This window comes from Sus scrofa, chromosome 7, assembly GCF_054392235.1.
Source record: "Sus scrofa isolate SSC_HxYL_T2T_F1_AM1 chromosome 7, Sscrofa_HxYL_maternal_Yorkshire_Landrace_v2.0, whole genome shotgun sequence".
Taxonomy (NCBI): Eukaryota; Metazoa; Chordata; class Mammalia; order Artiodactyla; family Suidae; genus Sus; species Sus scrofa.
In genome coordinates, this window is record NC_139389.1 from 26,260,638 (window position 1) to 26,279,517 (window position 18,880).

General features: G+C 36.9%; 2 protein-coding genes across 2 annotated transcripts; both read left to right on the forward strand.

Moving 5' to 3' along the window:
• Positions 1-4,688: 4,688 nt before the first annotated feature.
• Positions 4,689-5,636, forward strand: LOC146401437 (olfactory receptor 12D1-like). The gene has a single exon (XM_084970387.1). The coding sequence runs from the start codon at positions 4,710-4,712 to the stop codon at positions 5,634-5,636; it is 927 nt and encodes a 308-aa protein (XP_084826513.1). The 5' UTR covers positions 4,689-4,709.
• Positions 5,637-14,129: 8,493 nt separating this feature from the next.
• LOC146401438 (olfactory receptor 14J1-like) lies at positions 14,130-15,068 on the forward strand. The gene has a single exon (XM_084970521.1). It carries the CDS (start codon positions 14,130-14,132, stop codon positions 15,066-15,068), a length of 939 nt encoding a protein of 312 aa, XP_084826647.1.
• Positions 15,069-18,880: the final 3,812 nt, after the last annotated feature.

The window sequence follows — 18,880 nt, forward strand, 5'->3', positions numbered from 1 at the left end:
CTTTTACATGAAAGAAAAACACTGAAGGGGGAAGGGGAGACAGGCAGGGAGTGTTTCCCATTGGTTCCCAGGCCCACAGCAGAACAGAGCACCAGAAAGCTGACTCCAAGGTTCTGTGAACCTCAGTCTTAACACTGAGCCATTTGAGCTCTTGCCAGCTACTTGGTTGGGCAGGAAGGGTTAACAGGGAACTCCATCTTTAGCCCTCAAAGCCTCCCTTGATGTGCACATGTCCTCTTGTGCCCCCTGCAAAAGAAATGAGCCAGTTGAAATGACTCCCTCCTTTCTCCCCACTGGGACTACTCTAACATCTCTGCTATGGAGATTAAGGTTTGCTGGAGCCATGAAAAGAAGAGAGGGAAGAGAAGGCCCTGGGATCTGCAGATCTTTCTAGAGGTATGTGGCCTGAGACTTCCCCTCTCCCCTAATCTCATTGAAACTGGAGATGAGGGTGGGCTCTGGAGAGACTGCTGGGTCTTGCCAGATTCTCAGGGTGGGGGGATTTAGCTGCTGAGCCCCCAAAAACTAGGGGGACAAGCCTGAGCAGTTCCTCCTTGGCACACTGGAAGCACCCACCAGCCTAATTTATATAACCAGCCATAGCTTCCCTTGTGAGCACCAATGTAATATCTCCAAAGTCTGCTATACATGTTTCAGCATCAGCTCAAAATCAGCATGTTCAACCACAAAACCTTTTATCTTCCCCCAACCACACTGTATACCAATAGAGTGACTTAAAAACTATGCCTTATATACCAGCTTACTACATAATAGTTATCTTTATTTTGACAACATCTTTCATTCCCCATCCCCCAATTCAGTAAAGGTTTATCAAGAGTTCCTCAAAAAAATTTTTAATATATTTTTTCCTCACTACCCCATGCCTATCTTAGCACAATGTCCCTCTATATATCCTCCTAGTTTCTAGTGTTTCCTCACCCTTATAAAAACAATCTTTCTTAAATATGTCTTAACTAGGTTTGTCAAGTGTTTATGTTATAAATATGATAAATGATAATGTCATAGGGAGCATAGGTACTGTGAGACCAGCATGAGATCAAACCTAGACTGGACTTGGGATGGGGGGAAGGTTGGGAAAGCATGAAAGCCTCCTAAAGAAGGTAGCAGGTAGGCTAGGTTTTAAAGGAGAGGAAACAGTTGGTCAGGCAAGGGACAAGGAACTAGGAAGGGCATTCCAGGCAGCAGGGGTATATTTGAAAGTCAAGATGTGCAATTCAGCACAGCACTTTTAAAGATTTGAAAATGAGTGTCTGTACCTGTAGAGAAGATGCTATCTAGAGAGATGTGGGTTTTATATTGAAGACCATGAGAAGACATCAGTGTTTGGGAGCAGACAGGAATGCTATGGGAAAAATATATGTAGATGTAGACTTAGGTATCTACATAAATACATACTTCCACTCTTAACACTGTTATTTCTAGTTGTCAAATTAATAAAGGAACTTCAAAAGAGTCCGAAAATAATTAATAAAATGGTAATAGTAAGTCTTTGCCTATTCATAATTCCTGTAAATATAAATGGATTAAATTTTTTAATCAAAAGATATAGAACATCTAAATGGATTTTAAAAAAACTGAGATCCATCTGTATGCTCCATACAAGAGACTCACTTTAAGGAACGGACTAAAAGTGAAGGGGTGGAACAGGTATTCTATGCAAACCTTTGTGAAGACAAACTTGCTGGTCTGTCTACACAGAGAAAAGGCAGAGCCAATTCTGGATGATTCTATGAAAACATTTAAATATGAACTCTATAAAACTGTAGTTCTAAATAGCAAGTATAAAACTTATCTCTAATAAACAAGAAGAGTTGACACGATTTGCTGGGGACAGTGTCAAATAAAAATGCAGTACCCTTTACACAAAAACTATTAAAAATTTCAAAATGAAGGGGAAAAAAAGCATTAAATCAAGCATGGGGCCCTGTTAACACAGATCCCTTAGTGACTGTATAGATGATATGCCCATGAAGCTTGCCTTGTAATAAAAGAACATTTTTAAGACAATGTCATTTTGACTTGAGGAAAAAAATAATTTGTAAGTAATACTTCAAAGAGACAAACATGAAACAGGAAAATCTCTGATCCTGACTTCATCAAAATGATGGCTTGCTAGACAATTGAGGAATCTGCAGATGAGATGATCAGTATTGGAGGAATACTATTACCCTCTAGAACTAGAAATCCTCAATTTAAATCCTATTTTCACAATTTGTTGAAAAAACAGGGAAATTTAATGATGACTATAGTTAATAATATGATATTGTATACCCAATTTATCATATTGTGCACCTTGAATATATGCAATTAATTTCTTCAACTGGTCCTCAATAGAGTTGAGGAAGGAAGAACAAATTTTATTTAAGTTGCCTGAGACTTGTGTTTCTTAAGATAAAATAGAAATGATTTTAGTACTTACTTCTCTGGGTGTTTGGAAGAAGTAATAGACTAATACATGTAAAGAACTCAGAATAATAATTTACACAATCAGCAAGCAATAACTGTTTTTTATTTGTATTATATTTATAGCATATTCTATAACAAGAAATTATTCATGGGATGAATATATAATGAACTTCTGGAAAACCACAAAAATGAACCTCAGTAGAAAGATGAACGAAGTACGCAGCATTCACAACTAATTAGAAAGCTTGGATAGATGTCAGAAAGCACACAGATATTCCTTGGATGAAGCAGAAAATATTCTGCCTAAAGGATATAGCAAGAAGTGAAGATACACATTGGAGAGACCAGCCTCATTCTCATGGAGAGAAATGTGAGCTTTAGGATCCCAAACTTAGAAAGTAATTTAGTGTCATTACCAACATTGAAGAGTCAGATTTGGAAGAAACAAAAGCAATACTACTCCGTAATCCTCTTCTTTTGTCTTCCATAGAACCACATTAATAAATGAGTAGAAAACTAAAGATAATCATCTTTCTATCTGAATCAATGGTATGTGATTGGCCTTCATGCTTTAACTGTTATTACCCAATTCTTTCAATTTTACACATAGAGTTTTTCTGGGGAAGTCCCCAAGATGAGAAAGTGTATCCTTCAACCCTGTCACAGGAAATGAAAAGTAATTTAACTACAAAAACAGGAGGCTAGAAAAGTAATTTAACTACAAAAACAGGAGGCTAGTAAGAATTGTACTGTCCACGGTTCTGAACCTAAGAAAGAAACATATTAGGGAAAAAAAAAAAAACAGAGGCAGAGTGAAAATAAAAATGGAACTCCAGATAGGAGTTCCCCAAGGAAAATTCTCCTAAATGGTAGATATAGGAACAGATCTTGTTTATTCTTACAATAATCTTCTCAAACCCAGGGGATACTCTCTCTCAGGGTTTGCATGTCTAGAGATCTGTGGCTCTTAAAAGACAAGCAGAATTTCAGGAAAAAATGGCTGGGGAAGATGACAAGCTTATGCTGCACCCCCAATAGAAGCTATCACTTCAAATATTTTTCTACTACTTCCTTTTCAAATATATTTCTACTACTTCCTCTTCATGAGTATAAACCTGAACAGATTCCATAGCTGTGAATTTGAATACTCAACAGGTATAAGAATGAATCACGAGACAAGCTGGGAAGCTACTCATGTTCTCTATCATCTTGCTAGTATTAAAGCTAAATGCCCAGAATTTAGAGCTGGTTTTCTATCTCAGCATAGACTCCTCATTGTGTTGGTGATTATGAAATCCCTATACTGCCTACATTTTTATTGCCATTTCTCTAGATAGTCTGCAAAGTAAATATGTAATCTCTAAATATTCATATGTGGTGAATAAAATAAATCATTTAGTAAAGGAAATCTTATTATAATTTTCTTTAAAAGTCAGGAAAATTTTTTCTCCAAGTGAATTTTTGATATAATATTGATTTGTGGGTCAGAGAACAAAAAAATTGTATTTAAACATATACGTCTTAAACAAGAGTAATAAATTTTAACAATATACACAATATATGCGGCTATAAAAGAAAGCTACTCTGAATTCCTTGAAGCCAGCATTTTATACTGGTGGAAAAAAATTTAAATAGTTCCTCAAATTTTTCTCTAGCCATATAGCCTAGAGACCCCTAGAAATGTTCCCTAGTTCACATTTTTTTTCTTTTTAATTCATACCAAATTTTTTTCTTCTCCTTTCAGGGATTTTCCAGTTTTTGAATGGGAGATTTTTAGAGGAAAAACAACAATTTCTGCATATCTATTCAGATGTACTTATAGATTTTATTTTTGTCAAACTATCTGTTCTTAAGTAAAAATCACTTCAGACAGTTTCTTACTAGGTCAGAGATAGTGGTGTAATGGAGTAGTTTAAAACTTACTCTCTGTTACAGCTGACTTAGGATAAGAAAAGGCAACTTGTATCAGAAAGTACAAGTTCGCAGTCACATCAGATGGCAGGATGGCAACAGGCTCTGAATCCCTGAGAGAAACAAAAATACTATGATAAATCTAATGAAGAAAAACAGGGAGGTGAGTAACAGTTCATAACCAATATCTAACCTTTGCATTTTATAAGCTAATGGTCCAAATACTGTAAAACCTCCATGCTGGGACTATTTACAACAACAATGCTCTCCCTCAAAATGTTGTCGTCCAGGAGGGAAGATCCTCAGCCAGAGGACTCTAATTTCCAGCAGAGATAGCATTCCATATACTCTTTTGTCTTTGCTTTTAAGTGATGCCCAATCAAACATCAGTCACTGAATTTCTTCTCCTCGGAGTGACAGACATCCAAGAACTGCAGCCTTTGCTCTTCGTGCTTTTCCTCGCAATTTACTTGGTCATCGTGGCTGGGAATGGAGCCATCCTGATGGTTGTCATCTCTGAGCCAAGACTCCATTCTCCTATGTATTTCCTCCTGGGAAACCTGTCCTGTCTAGATATCTGCTTCTCCACAGTGACACTGCCAAAGATGCTGAAGAACTTCCTCTCCTCACACAAAGCAATTTCTTTCTGGGGATGCATAAGCCAGCTTCACTTCTTCCACTTCCTGGGCAGCACAGAGGCCCTGTTGTTGGCCGTGATGGCTTTTGACCGCTTCGTGGCTATCTGCAAACCACTTCGTTACACTCTTATCATGAATCCTCAGGTCTGTGCTCAAATGGCTGTCACTGTCTGGATCATTGGTTTTTTCCATGCCCTGATGCACTCCATAATGACCTCTCACTTACACTTCTGTGGTTCCAACCATATCCATCACTTCCTCTGTGATATTAAGCCTTTGCTCAAGCTGGCCTGTGGGAACATTGAGCTTAACCAGTGGCTGCTCAACACTGTTACAGGGACTATTGCCATGGGCCCATTCTTTTTAACACTTCTCTCCTATGGCTACATTATCACCCATCTTTCCTTCAAGACCCATTCTTGCAGCATGCTTCATAAAGCACTGTCCACTTGTGCCTCCCACTTCATGGTAGTTGTTCTTTTCTTTGCTCCCGTTGTTTTCACGTATATTCGTCCTACCTCAGGTAGCTCCATGGACCAGGACAGGATCATTGCCATTATGTACAGTGTGGTCACTCCTGTATTAAATCCACTCATCTATACTTTGAGGAACAAGCAAGTAAAGGCAGCTTTGAAGAGGGTGATCAGAAGGAGGCTCTGAATTGAAGGAATCTAGAGAACTATTCTGAGTATAAATAGACAGGCAATGAGTAAGTTGAGATGTGAAAATAACCTGCTTCTCAATTATTTACCATATACATAACAGAGGAAACTGTATAAATAAAAAATAAATGGGAAAGTCTAGTTGACTTGTATAAAACAATGTGTTCTTAGGTAGGAAAAAGGAAACTTGAGCACATGGAACACTACCCGTCAAACTCCAATGCTAAATTTAGTTTTGACCTATGATGTGACAAAATTGACTTGTTATATATTCTAATGTGCTCACCTCTGAATTTATATATACAAATATGCTTATTTTATCCATGAAGTGTATAGATGGATAGTTTTTAGGTCTGATTATCTGTACGATCCCTCCAAGTTAGCAATTTCAGTATGATAAATAAAATCAGCAAGCTTTTATGTTTTTAAGGATTTTCATTTAAGACCATAATTACTCAATTAGAGAAATAAATGTTAACATACGTGCTTTAAGGAGAATTTTTTAAGACATACTTCATGATTTCTTGTTATCTAAGCAGGCAGGTACCAAAAAAAGTAATTAAAGAAAATGACGGAGTTCCCGTCGTGGCGCAGTGGTTAACGAATCCGACTAGGAACCATGAGGTTGCGGGTTCGGTCCCTGTGCTTGCTCAGTGGGTTAACGATCCGGCGTTGCCGTGAGCTGTGGTGTAGGTTGCAGCCGCGGCTCGGATCCCGCGTTGCTGTGGCTCTGGCGTAGGCCGGTGTCTACAGCTCCGATTCAACCCCTAGCCTGGGAACCTCCATATGCCGCGGGAGCGGCCCAAGAAATAGCAACAACAACAACAACAACGACAACAAAAGACAAAAAAAAAAAAAAAAAAAAAAAAGAAAATGACATTGTAATCATAAATTAACAGAAATAAAATAACCAGTGATTCATCTAAAAAGTTCTGGAACCATTATTTTCACAGATTTTTTACAAGTCAAACAGCCAAAACTGTCAAGGATTATGGTGAAATATTACTAAAAGTGGAGGCAGCTTTTTAAAAAATCCAAGAATATCTTTTATCCTATTTGTGGTTTATTTTTATTCTCAGCTTCATGTCATGGAGAGCATTGACTTACAAAATTTTTTCTACTTTTTTGTTTTGTTTTCCTATTCTACCCTTATTTCAACAAACTAAATTATTACTGTCATTTTTCAGTAACGTAGAAAGAAATAAAACTAGGTAAATGACTCGCTAAAGGTTATTGTTCACAGAGGAAGAAAAAAGAACAAAGATGTTTGGAGTCTTGAATTCTAATTTATGCTTATCCCCATGTGACAGTAATTGTATACAAAGACCCTGGTAAAGCAGTTAAGAAACAATGACATGAAACAAGAAAGTAAATAAAGAAAAAAATCTCACAGATAATGTCAAAAAAAGATAACTATACCTTGTCTAATAACTAAATAAAAGAGTATTTTTTAAAACTACAAAAAAAAGATACGTAGGTACAATAGATGTCCTTTCTGTGTTTCATATTATAGTAGACAACCGTGTATGCCTTTCTTGAATTCCAGATCAATTATGAGAGTTAAAGATCTGCATAAACTGACTTGGGATTTCCCAAGGCTGCTAAGGGAAGAGACAGATTAAGATCAAAGTTGCATGTATCATGCACCCGCATATTCATTGCAGCACTATTCACAATAGCTAGGACATGGAAACAACCCAAATGCCCATCAACAGATGATTGGATTCGGAAGATGTGGTATCTATACACAATGGAATACTACTCAGCCATAAAAAAGAATGACATCATGCCATTTGCAGCAACATGGATGGAACTAGAGAATCTCATACTGACCGAAATGAGCCAGAAAGACAAAGACAAATACCATATGATATCACTTATAACTGGAATCTAACATCCAGCACAAATGAACATCTCCTCAGAAAAGAAAATCATGGACTTGGAGAAAAGACTTGTGGCTGCCTGATGGGAGGGGGAGGGAGTGGGAGGGATCGGGAGCTTGGGATTATCAGACACAACTTCAAATAGATTTACAAGGAGATCCTGCTGAATAGCATTGAGAACTTTGTCTAGATACTCATGTTGCAACAGAAGAAAGGGTGGGGGAAAAAATGTAATTGTAATGTATACATGTAAGGATAACTTGATCCCCTTGCTGTACAGTGGGAAAATAAAAAATAAAAAAATAAAAAAAGAAACTAAAAAAAAAATGCATGTATCAGCTAGCACATTCTAGCAAGAATAACCGTGGATCTTAATTTTGAGAGTGCTTAGGAAAGAGACTGAACATAAAATTGGATTTTATGTTAGAATCTCTTCCTTCGGGGACACTGGATTCTTAGGCAAGGACCCAAGGAATGTGGCCCTGAGAAGCTTAAACAAGGCAGTGTTCCATGATATCAGTGTGGAAAATGCCTGAGTTGTTGTGGCAGATGGTACGAGAAGGATAAGAGAGATTCGGGAAAGTGGAGTGGACATATCATGTAAGGTGAGAAAATACACTAGAATCTTATGTTCCACGAGAGACCATAGAGGAGATATAGCACTCACCAAGATCAGCAGGAATGTTCTGGTAGAGGAGTATCAGAATTACCAAGAAGTTCAGTGGTGACTCTCCCCTGTAGAATGGGGATAATGGTTGGAGAGAAAATTACAGAGCTGGTCCATTAACACTGATGGAGAAAAGGGGCATCTTAAACAATAGAGGACAGATGGTAGAACTGAACCACCAGAATCAAGACACTTAAAATTTTCATAAAATTTTCAAGGCAGCCAAGAAGCCCTGACTTACAGAGTTGTGGACACGGTTAAGAGAGTATGGTATCTCTGGGGGCAAATTTAGGGAGCAGTCAACAGGGATACTGCTTAAACTCTACAGTTAAAAGGCAAGAGTGGAGAAGCAGGACACTGATGTTCTTCCCCAGTAAAAAGTCAGGATTACCTACTCTGTTTCTTAACCTTCTTGCCTGAAAACGTAATCATGGCCCTGGAGAAGTGGCCTGCAACACCATGGCAAACATTAACTGAAAAGATACCCCTATTTCTCCCCAAACGGAACTATCTCCATTTCTGCTGGATTTAACTGTATACTGAGAAAATGAAAATACCAAAATATTTCAAGGACTATTAGACACTTGGTCTGAGTTGGCATCAACATGTTAGAGTGGGCATAGGGAGATCAGGTAATAAATGGAATCAGGTTAAGTCCCAACTTACAGTGTATCTCCTGGTACTGCAGACACCTTCAATGGTCATCCCCCAGCAATTAGGCATAAAATTGGGATTGAACTACCTAGAAGCTCCTTCAGCGTGTCCTTGGTCAGTAGGAAATGAGCTATCATATTCAAGAAGACCAAGTGGACACCATTGAATGTGTCCATCTGGCTGGGATATTAAACTAAAACCAGTAACATATTCTGAGAGGAATAGCCAAGATGAATGTCCCCTTTAAATATCTAATGACAAAGATCACTCGAGGACATCAGATGGATCTTGGACGATGACTAATCTAACTACTATTTATCTCATAGTATTTATTCATGTTGTATTTTTTCTGAAGTTTTCTAATATCTACTATGCTTTTATCTTTGTTTCTGTGCAATTCTGTTGTAGCCTGAGTAATCAAAACATCCTGCCAATGTTATTTATCTCTTGCTCGACTCTGCCACGGAATTCTAAACCACAAAATTTACAAGAGTATAATAACAGATGGATGAAAATGATGATAAATTTCACTTATTTTATGATAACTCTCAGGACACTAGAAATATAAGGAACACAACTAAATTTAATAAATTATAGCTATGAAACTTACTAAAATGTTGTCTATCAGAACTACAGCCAATGTCACGTGCTATGAAGAACTTTAGAAACATCCCTTCAAGATGTGAAAGAAAAACAAAGGTTTTCCACTATCACATCTCTGCTACTATAACTGAAGGTCTCAACCAATGTAATTAAACAAGAAACTAAATAGTAAATAAAAGAAGAGGAAAGGAAGAGGCAAAAATCCTATTCAATGAAGAGTACATTATTATTGATATTTTTAAAATCCTGTAGATTTACCCAAATGAGTTGAAAACTTCTGTTTATACAAAAACGTGTACATGGATGTTTATACCTGCCCAAACTTGGAAGGAAACAAGTTATCTTTTAATAGGTGAATGGGTAAACCAGCACATCCATACAATGGACAGTTTACAAAAATATACCTGTATCAAGCTACAAAAAGACACAAAGTCATCTTAAGGGCATATCCTTAAGTGAACAAAGCGAATCTTGAAAAGGCTACATACTATATGACTCCAAGAATATGGCATTCTGGAAAAGGAAAAACTGAAGCCAGTAAAAAGATCAGCGGTTGCCAGAGGTTTGAGGAGAGGGAGAGATAAAGAGGCCATGCACAGGGAATTTTTAGAGCAGTAAAATATTCTGCACAGTACAGTAATAGTGGATACATGACTATATACATTTGTCAAAATGCATAGACGGCACAAGGCAAAGAAGGAAACAATTCTAATCTTAAGTAATGCTGCCTGATACAAGACAGACATATACAAACCAATTATTCATCTACAGCAGTAAGAATTATTTAGAAAGTTTAATCAGATATAAGCTACAATGAAAATAGAAACAAATTTCACTTTTGAAAATGAACAAAATTTGCAAAAAAATTTTTTTTTCTTTCTTTCTTTCTCTCTCCCTCTCTCTCTTTCCTTCTTTCTTTCTTTTAGGGCTTCACTGCAGCCTATGGAGGTTCCCAGGCTAGGGGTCTAATTGGAGCTGTAACTGCCGGCTTCCACCATAGCCATAGCAACAGGGGATCACAGCCGCGTCCAAAACCTGTAACACAGCTCAAAGCAATGCCGGATCCCTAACCCACTGAGCAAGGCAGGGATTGAACCTGAATCCTCATGGATGCTACTCAGATTCGTTTCCGCTGAGCCATGACGGGAACTCCAAAATTTGCAAAAATTTAAAAATTCTATCCATAGATTTTAATTAAATCTGAATAAAAATAAAAATACAACACATGTATAGATGAGATAATTAAACATTATAAACTTGTAATTTGCACATGCACAAAAATGAATTCAACATACTTTAAAGAAATTTCAGGGGAATTTTGTGAGGAATTAAACAACCTGATTCTAAAATTTATACTGAAGAATAAATGTTCATAAATAGATAATTTTGCAGAAGAATTTTAATGATTGGACTTGGTCTAAATAACAGAACAACTGGAAGTTCCCATGTGGTGTAGTGAGTTAAGGAACTGTCGCTGTTGCAGTCGTGGCACAGGTTACAACTGCAGCGTGGGTTCTATCCCTGGCCTAGGAATTTCCACATGCCAAGGGTGCAGCCAAAAAATAAGCAAAAAATGAAAAACAGTACAACTAGATGAAGCCACATTAATTAAAAAGCTCTCAGTTACTAGCATAAGAAGAGGTAAACAAATTCTAATAACCTAACTGTCGTGTTGTGAGAAGCCAAATCATAAGGAGAGATTACATGCAGATGCTGCAGTTGCCCTGTTGAGTTTTCAGCCAAGAGCCAACATCAATTGCCCAATGCTTGACAGCTCATCAATGTGATGATGATTAATTGCTCAGCAATGTGAGCAAATCATTTCGGACTCCCATCTAAATTGAATTTTCAGGTGTCTATAACAACTGTTGAAATCTGTCTGAAACTGAATAAGAGAGCTCAAGCAGAAACTGCTCATCCACACATACTAGAGAAAAATAATAATTTTTTAAGTCACTCTGTTATGCAATGATGGACAACCAGAAGATGCTCACTAAGTGTTCCATCCTGGACGTACCGTGTAAGAGTTCAAAATTCCTGCTGAGATTATTTGATCACTAAAGTTCTTATATTACTTAAATTCTTAGGAGAGAAAAAAATTCCTGTCTATGTGTCACCAGAGGAAAAAATATGTTAGAGATTAATTAAATTCATTTTCACAGGTAATTAACAGGATCTGCTATGGATAAGGCAGAGCGCCAGACAGCATTTGTAACACAGAGATGAACTGTTTCATGGAAACAGAGTAAGTCACTGTTTCATGGAAATAACATTCTAATAAAAATTAATAAAAGAGTTGAGAAAAGGATAAATAACAATAGATTACTGACAATTACTTTGAATTGGCAGTGATACACAGAGGGAACATGATTTCCCTGAATAGGTATTTACATTGCAATGAAGAAACTGAAAAATCGATTTAACCCTTAATGTTGGGTTTTCCCAACAAATATGAGCCACAAATTGCAATGTGTTTCAATAATTTAATCCAATGAACACAAATAAACAGAAGTTCCAGATAACTAGGTGTGATCATTAAATCAAATCAACAGAAAAATACTCCACAGGAAAATTCTATATAATTGCAAGTTTGGGTCCCAGGGTATTTTTCAAGGAGCCTCAAATACCCACAGCATTTGAGGATCTCTCCACTCATGACACGGGAGCTATATAGATGAGCATCATGAGAATGGAAATCCTTATTTTTCCTCTCCACAGAAAATGTTTCACTGAAAGTGGATGAATTACCTTTGGCTAAGTAGTAAATGATTAATTTTCCCCAAGTTTAGAAAGGAAGTTCCTGGATTTGCTCTGGTGAGTTTCTGTGGTGTCTAAAATGGATGATTATACTGAATAACAGAAAGTCAGTGAATAACAGGGTTTGAGTGGGTGGGATAAAACCAGTCATTGCCATTTATTTCATAAATGCCAAAATTAAAAAGCATTTTAATGTGGATTTTTTAAATGAAAATTGCAAATTCAGCAGAGAGATTTAAATTGTTTGTTTCATAAACATTTTGTGCAGTGTAATTCCCATTTTCTCAGCAATTCCTTCCTTTTTGCAACTAGCAAAGAAATCTGGGATAAATGAACCACGGAATGATACCACTTGATATCCTTCTATTCCTGTTATTTATTGACCCTAACGGTGACTTAGAAGAGATGTGAGATCCTACCTATATCAGAGATAGAGTATTCCAACAGTACAGAAAAATGAAAAAACTGAGTAACAAAATATTGCAGTGGCAGCAAAACAACCATATTTTCCATTTTCACAAAACAAGGACCAGTACAGACCCCAGAGAGAAAGACTGTAAGGCCACAAAGATTGTGAGAATATGCTTCTTGTCACAACCAGTCATCCAGGTTTCAAGTCTCTTCTATTACTTAGGGAGAAATTCTGATGTCAATGAAATATAAGAAAAATTCAGTAACAATTAAGCCATGTTCCATATTTTGAGAGAAATACAAAAAATATTCCATGATCAGAAATATATGATACAAATTATTAAATTATTCATATACACTTTTTGTTATGTATTAAAAGCACTAATATCCACTTTGAAATAAGACAAAGACATGAGGATCTGAACGCCTCATTTGTTAAAAGAGAGTTAAGTTGCAGAGAAAAAGTACTCAGTTGAGATCAAAGAAGTAAAAGTAATTAAAATTCTGGATCAACACTCAAATTAGAAAGTTACAAGAGCTTTGTAATTTCACTAAAGAAAAGTGACTCTTTTCTATCACTATTTCTGAATCACTGATAATTTTATCTTATTGTTACTATAATTTTTTAATTAAGAATAAAGGATTAAATAATTTTTAGGTGTTTATCAACCTTTTATTTCCTTTCAAAAATTATACCAGGAAGTCGCTGGCCTTTCGCCATATCCTACAAGGAATTTCAAAATTTTCAAATTAATTTATTTAATATTTTATGTTAAAGGTAATGATCATCTCTATATATCATAATGCAAATAAGATAATGTCAATTAAAATGTGCTTTTTATTTTTGGAATTATTTATTTTTTCAAGGAATTCTTAGAAAAAAGCATTGGGAATTTTTTCTCTCATATATGACACATACTTATAAAATTGCATTGAAACAGTGGGTATTTTGATGCTAGAAATAGATATAATAACTATATCTAGTCACTTATGATGGAGCATGATAATGTGAGAAAAAGAATATATACATGTATGTGTGACTGGGTCACCTTGCTGTACAGTAGAAAACTTACAAAACACTGTAAACCAGCTATGATGGAAAAACAAAATTCATTAAAAAAAAACTAATGAGAAAAAAAGTCACCTCAAAAATTTATAAATATGAGTTTGTGTGTTTGAACTGAGTGAAATTTTAATGTACATAAAATTTTGATGCACTGTATTTCCTAAAAATAAAATAATATATTTTTGTTCCTTTGCCTGAAATGCATGACATTAAAATTCACAATCTACTTTACCTAATTCCTATGCTTAAATCAGAGTACTTAAAATTGTTCAATATAATTATTAGTATACAAAGCTACATAGCATTTACAGTGATATAATAGTGATCCTGCCTTCCTGCCTTAACATCCCTGAGTAAGTGGATTATATTGATAATTAAAAAAAAACTTCATTTCTATTGGTTTCAATTTTGTCTTGCAGTCAGCATCCTTCTTGGAAACTGAGAAGGAACATGGCCAATTTCACTACAGTGAGTGGGTTTCTCCTCATGGGATTTTCTGCCAAGCCTGAGCTAGAAGTCTTATGGGCCTCTCTGTTCTTAGTCTTATACTTAGTGGCTTTAACTGGCAACACACTCATTATCGCTGCAACTTCCATGGATGACAGTCTCTACTCCCCTATGTATTTCTTCCTCAAACATCTTTCCTTCTTAGATATATGCTATATTTCTGTGATGGTACCAAGGTCCATTTGTAACTCTTTCAGGCATACTAGCAGTATTTCCCTCTGGGAATGCATACTGCAATGTCTGGCTTTCACTCTCTGTGCATCTGCTGAGCTGGCCATGCTCACAGTGATGTCCTACGATCGCTACGTGGCCATCTGCCTTCCCCTGCGCTATGAAATCATCATGAATGTCAACACCTGTATTCACGGAATCCTAGCCGTCTGGATCAGTGGGGTCGTCTCTGGAGTTATGCACACATCTGCTACTTTCTCCATCCACTTCTGTGGTGCCAACGTCATCCACCAGTTCTTCTGTGAGGTTCCCCAGCTCCTAAAACTCGCCTGTTCTGATGAGTATGTCAGTGAGCTTGGGGTCACGGGCTTTGTGTCCTTGGTGGCATTTCTTTGCTTCCTCTCCATTGGCTTCTCCTACACACGCATATTCTCTACTGTGCTGAGGATGCCATCTGCCGAGGGGAGAGCCAAGGCCTTTGCCACTTGCCTCCCCCATCTAGCTGTGGTCACACTGTTTCTCTCTACTGGTGTCTTTGAGTTTCTGAAGCCACATTCTGACTCTCCAACTGCATTAGACTTTTTGCTTACTCTTTTTTATACTGTTCTGCCTCCCACACTTAATCCGATGATCTACAGCCTGAGAAACAAAGCCATGAAGGCAGCTCTACAAAAGGTTGTTAAAAGAAGAAAAGCCTACCTCTTTTGCTGAGTCATGTCTATCCCTTCCTCAAGGATTTGTGATTTGTGATTGAGACAAATCACAATCTACTGGAAAAACATAACAGAGTCAATCAAGAAATTAAAGCTCTGGAGTTCACGTCGTGGCGCAGTGGTTAACGAATCCGACTAGGATCCATGAGGTTGCGGGTTCGATCCCTGCCTTTGCTCAGTGGGTTAACGATCCGGCATTGCCGTGAGCTGTGGTGTAGGTTGCAGATGCGGCTCGGATCCCGAGTTGCTGTGGCTCTGGTATCGGCCGGAGGCTACAGCTCCGATTAGACCCCTAGCCTGGGAAACTCCATATGCCGTGGGAGCGGCCCAAGAAATAGCAAAAAGACAAAAAAAAAAAAAAAGAAATTAAAGCTCTAATAGAAGTCTTTATGAGGAAAGCCATAGGAATGGACTATCTTTGAGTAACAATAACATTGACATGGAGTTAGACAAAAATTACACTGGTATGTGCAATAGATTTAAATCTTAATCCACAATGTCAAGTCTGATGAAAATGTGAATTTCTTTCATTCTAAAGTCTCCAAATTGATTTTCCTTCCTGGTTCGTTTCTGTCAAGGTAAAGGAAAATTCTTTTTTTTCCCTGAGTTACAATCAAGTTTGGAATATTATATAGTATTTAAGCATGCAGAATAACCACCTGGTTCAATATTCTCTGGCTATTCAAGGGTCCAACTGCTGTTCTAGTCATCTTTCAGGGCTTCAATTGGTAATACACAATGGTCACCATGGAAAAGTCTATATCAATTGTTTTATGTGAGTGAGAAGCTTAAGTAGAACAATAGTCAGTGAATCAGAGAATGAATACAAGAAGAAATAAAAACACAATTAAAATAATGTTTTAAAAAGTCACATTTGAAAAATAGCAAAAACTTGATATAAATACAATATATAGTGACCAAAAATTAAAACTTGATGGATAGTACAAGCAGCAGATAAAATTCAAGAAAAGACAGAAAAAATGCACTCACTGACAGATCCAAGAATTTCCCAGAAAATGAGGAAAAAAGGAAAATACTTTTTGGTTAATGAAGAAGACTTAGGAGTCACAAAGATACAGAGGGAAAAGTTCACTATTTGTCTAATAATAGTTACAGAAAGATTAGTGTCCATGTATTAAGAGAATGCATAATAGGCAACATCCAGTGAAACAACATTGAAGCCAATTCCCCAGAATTCTTAAAAATATAGATCTTCAGGATTGAGAAGCACAACAAAAATTGGTCAGTGTATATAAAATGGATGGAAAAGTAGTTATACCATCCTGAAACTGTGGAATAATAAAAATGGAAATTTTAAAAGTTTTAAAACACAAAAAGTGACTTTATGTATGACTGACCGGGTCACTTTGATATACAAAAGAAATTGACAGAACACTGTAAATCAATCATAATAAAAATTATAAAAATAAAACTGTTGAAATATAAAGACAAAAATTAACAATAAAAATAAAACAAACCAATCTTATATCCCAGAAGCTTTACTGTTTTACCTTTCATATTTAGTTCTATAATCCATTGGAAAATAAACATTGCAATGGAATAAAAAAAGTGTCATTGGTCATTTCACTCATCGATATCCAGATTAATTGGAAATAAACTTCTCTCAAAAAATTGCAGTTGGTGCCTTTGTAATAAATTTAGAAATTATATGTGTGTGAGGTTCTTTCATCTATTCAGTTGATCCCTGTGTTTATGCTTATTCTATCAAGCTCCATTAATTACTGTAGCTATATAGTAGTATTTTATATTGGATAGTGTAAGTTTTCTAACTCTGTTCTTCCAGATTTTGTTATTTGCTCCAGATCTTTTGCTTATCCATATGTTTTAGAATCAGGTTTTTAATTTGAAAAAAAATATCTACTAAGATGTTGACTGAATTACATTGAATCCATAAATCAAACTGAACTGTCTTCTTACCCCACTGGACTTATCAGAGGATTTTTAAAACTCTCCTTATAAGTCCGCTGGCTCATTGCTATTGCTCATCTCAGTATGGTACATAAATTCTTCTTTAATTACATAATAGAAACCAGTAAAAAGCAAAAGATAAAAACTGAACCGTCTTCTTTAAAAGGAGGCATTTTCCAATTTATTACCAAGAAACTTTTAAATTGATCTAGGTTCTTAAAAACCCTATCAGAAATGATAACTAAATTTGGAGTAGTGGTTTATACATCTTTGATTTGATTTATTTCTATAATTCTAATGTTACTATAACATGGAATTTTAAAATTTAATTGTCTAATTTTTGTGGTCGCTATATAGAAATTCAATTTATTTTTGAATATTGACTTAATATACATTCATCCCCAAAATTTACTTATTATTTCTAATAGATCTTTATAGAGGCATTCAAATTTCTATTACACATTGTTTTCTGTAAATAAAGAGTTTTATCTCTTATTTCACATAACTTAAAACTGTTACGTATTTTCCTTGCTTTTGAGCTGGCCAAGGACAGATTAGAATCAAATTATGGTTTACCTTCTGCCTATCAGTGTAATCAGGGGCAAGTGCTTATTTTTTCAGGAACTTTTGTATGTAAGACATGGATGCAACACCTACCTTGAAAAACAATTCAGATAATGTGTATGATGTGTTGCACAGATCGTTGCAAGTTGCCCAATAAATAGTAGATACTAGTAGGAAAAATAACAATAGTCAAATGCAGAACACTCTAATACTGTAATGGTGGTGATTAAATCACCTTAACTTTAATATAAAAGGTAAAAGATAAAATTATTTAAAATTACACTAGAAGAGTGATATCACCAAGAAGAAAACATAGATAATTCCCAGCTTCACTCCCCATCCCAAGAAGAATAACTAGCAACTGTTCATAGATAAGGCATCACTGAGAAAATGACAGAACACAGAGATGAGGCCAAAGCAGCCCCCTGCACCACAGAGACCAGGACAAATGGCATTAGAAGGGGAGGAGGAGGAGCTCCCTGCTGCCTGCACTGCCTTTCCTCCAGGTCAGTGCAGCACCACACTGAGAGGTCTCCCTTGAGCCTATGGTTTCTCCAGTAGGGAAAAGAAAGACCAAGGTGGACATCCCATGCTCCCCAACATTGCGGATCACTGCATGGGGACCCCCACTTCAGGCTTACCCCATAGGGACGGCAAGAGGGCTCTACAGAGCTTGACTGCTGGGAATGGGAATGTGATGGAGAAGAGGAAGGGGCTTCCAACAACTAGCATTTGCATCTTGGAAGCAGAGTGCTGCCTGTACCACCCAAATCATAATCCCAGCTAGCAGTTTTGCTCATTTTCAGAGAAAAGAAGGTGGCACAGTCTGACCAGGAACGTGGTCAGGGCACAGGTCTGCCTACTGGGGGCCCTCAAGTGTAGAGCCTTTCCAGGGCTGCAGCCTGGGATGTTGCCTCTGCCACCTAAGCATTGAGCCAAGTCATAGCCCAGCGCACAGCTGAATAGAGCTGCCAGCACCACCTGACTAGAAAGCCTGGTCAGAACACCTACACAGCTGCATAGCCCACTAATGCTCTTCTGGAATGCCTGGAAGGCATAGCTGATTGTTTATACAGTAAATCCACTGACTCTGATCAGTAAGGGAACTTGGGATTTGGGTCAGCTTGAGTCATGTCCATGAAGAGTCCTGCTAGCCTTGGAGCTGGTTCTCCCCCTCCACATAGGCAGGGAGACAGATTGGTAGCCACATCCATTATCTAATGGACCCTTCAGCTTTCCCAACCAGGGAACCTAGCTAGACTATGGGGAAGCTTCACAGCCCATATAGCAGCCCTGCTTAGAGTGGATTTGAACGAA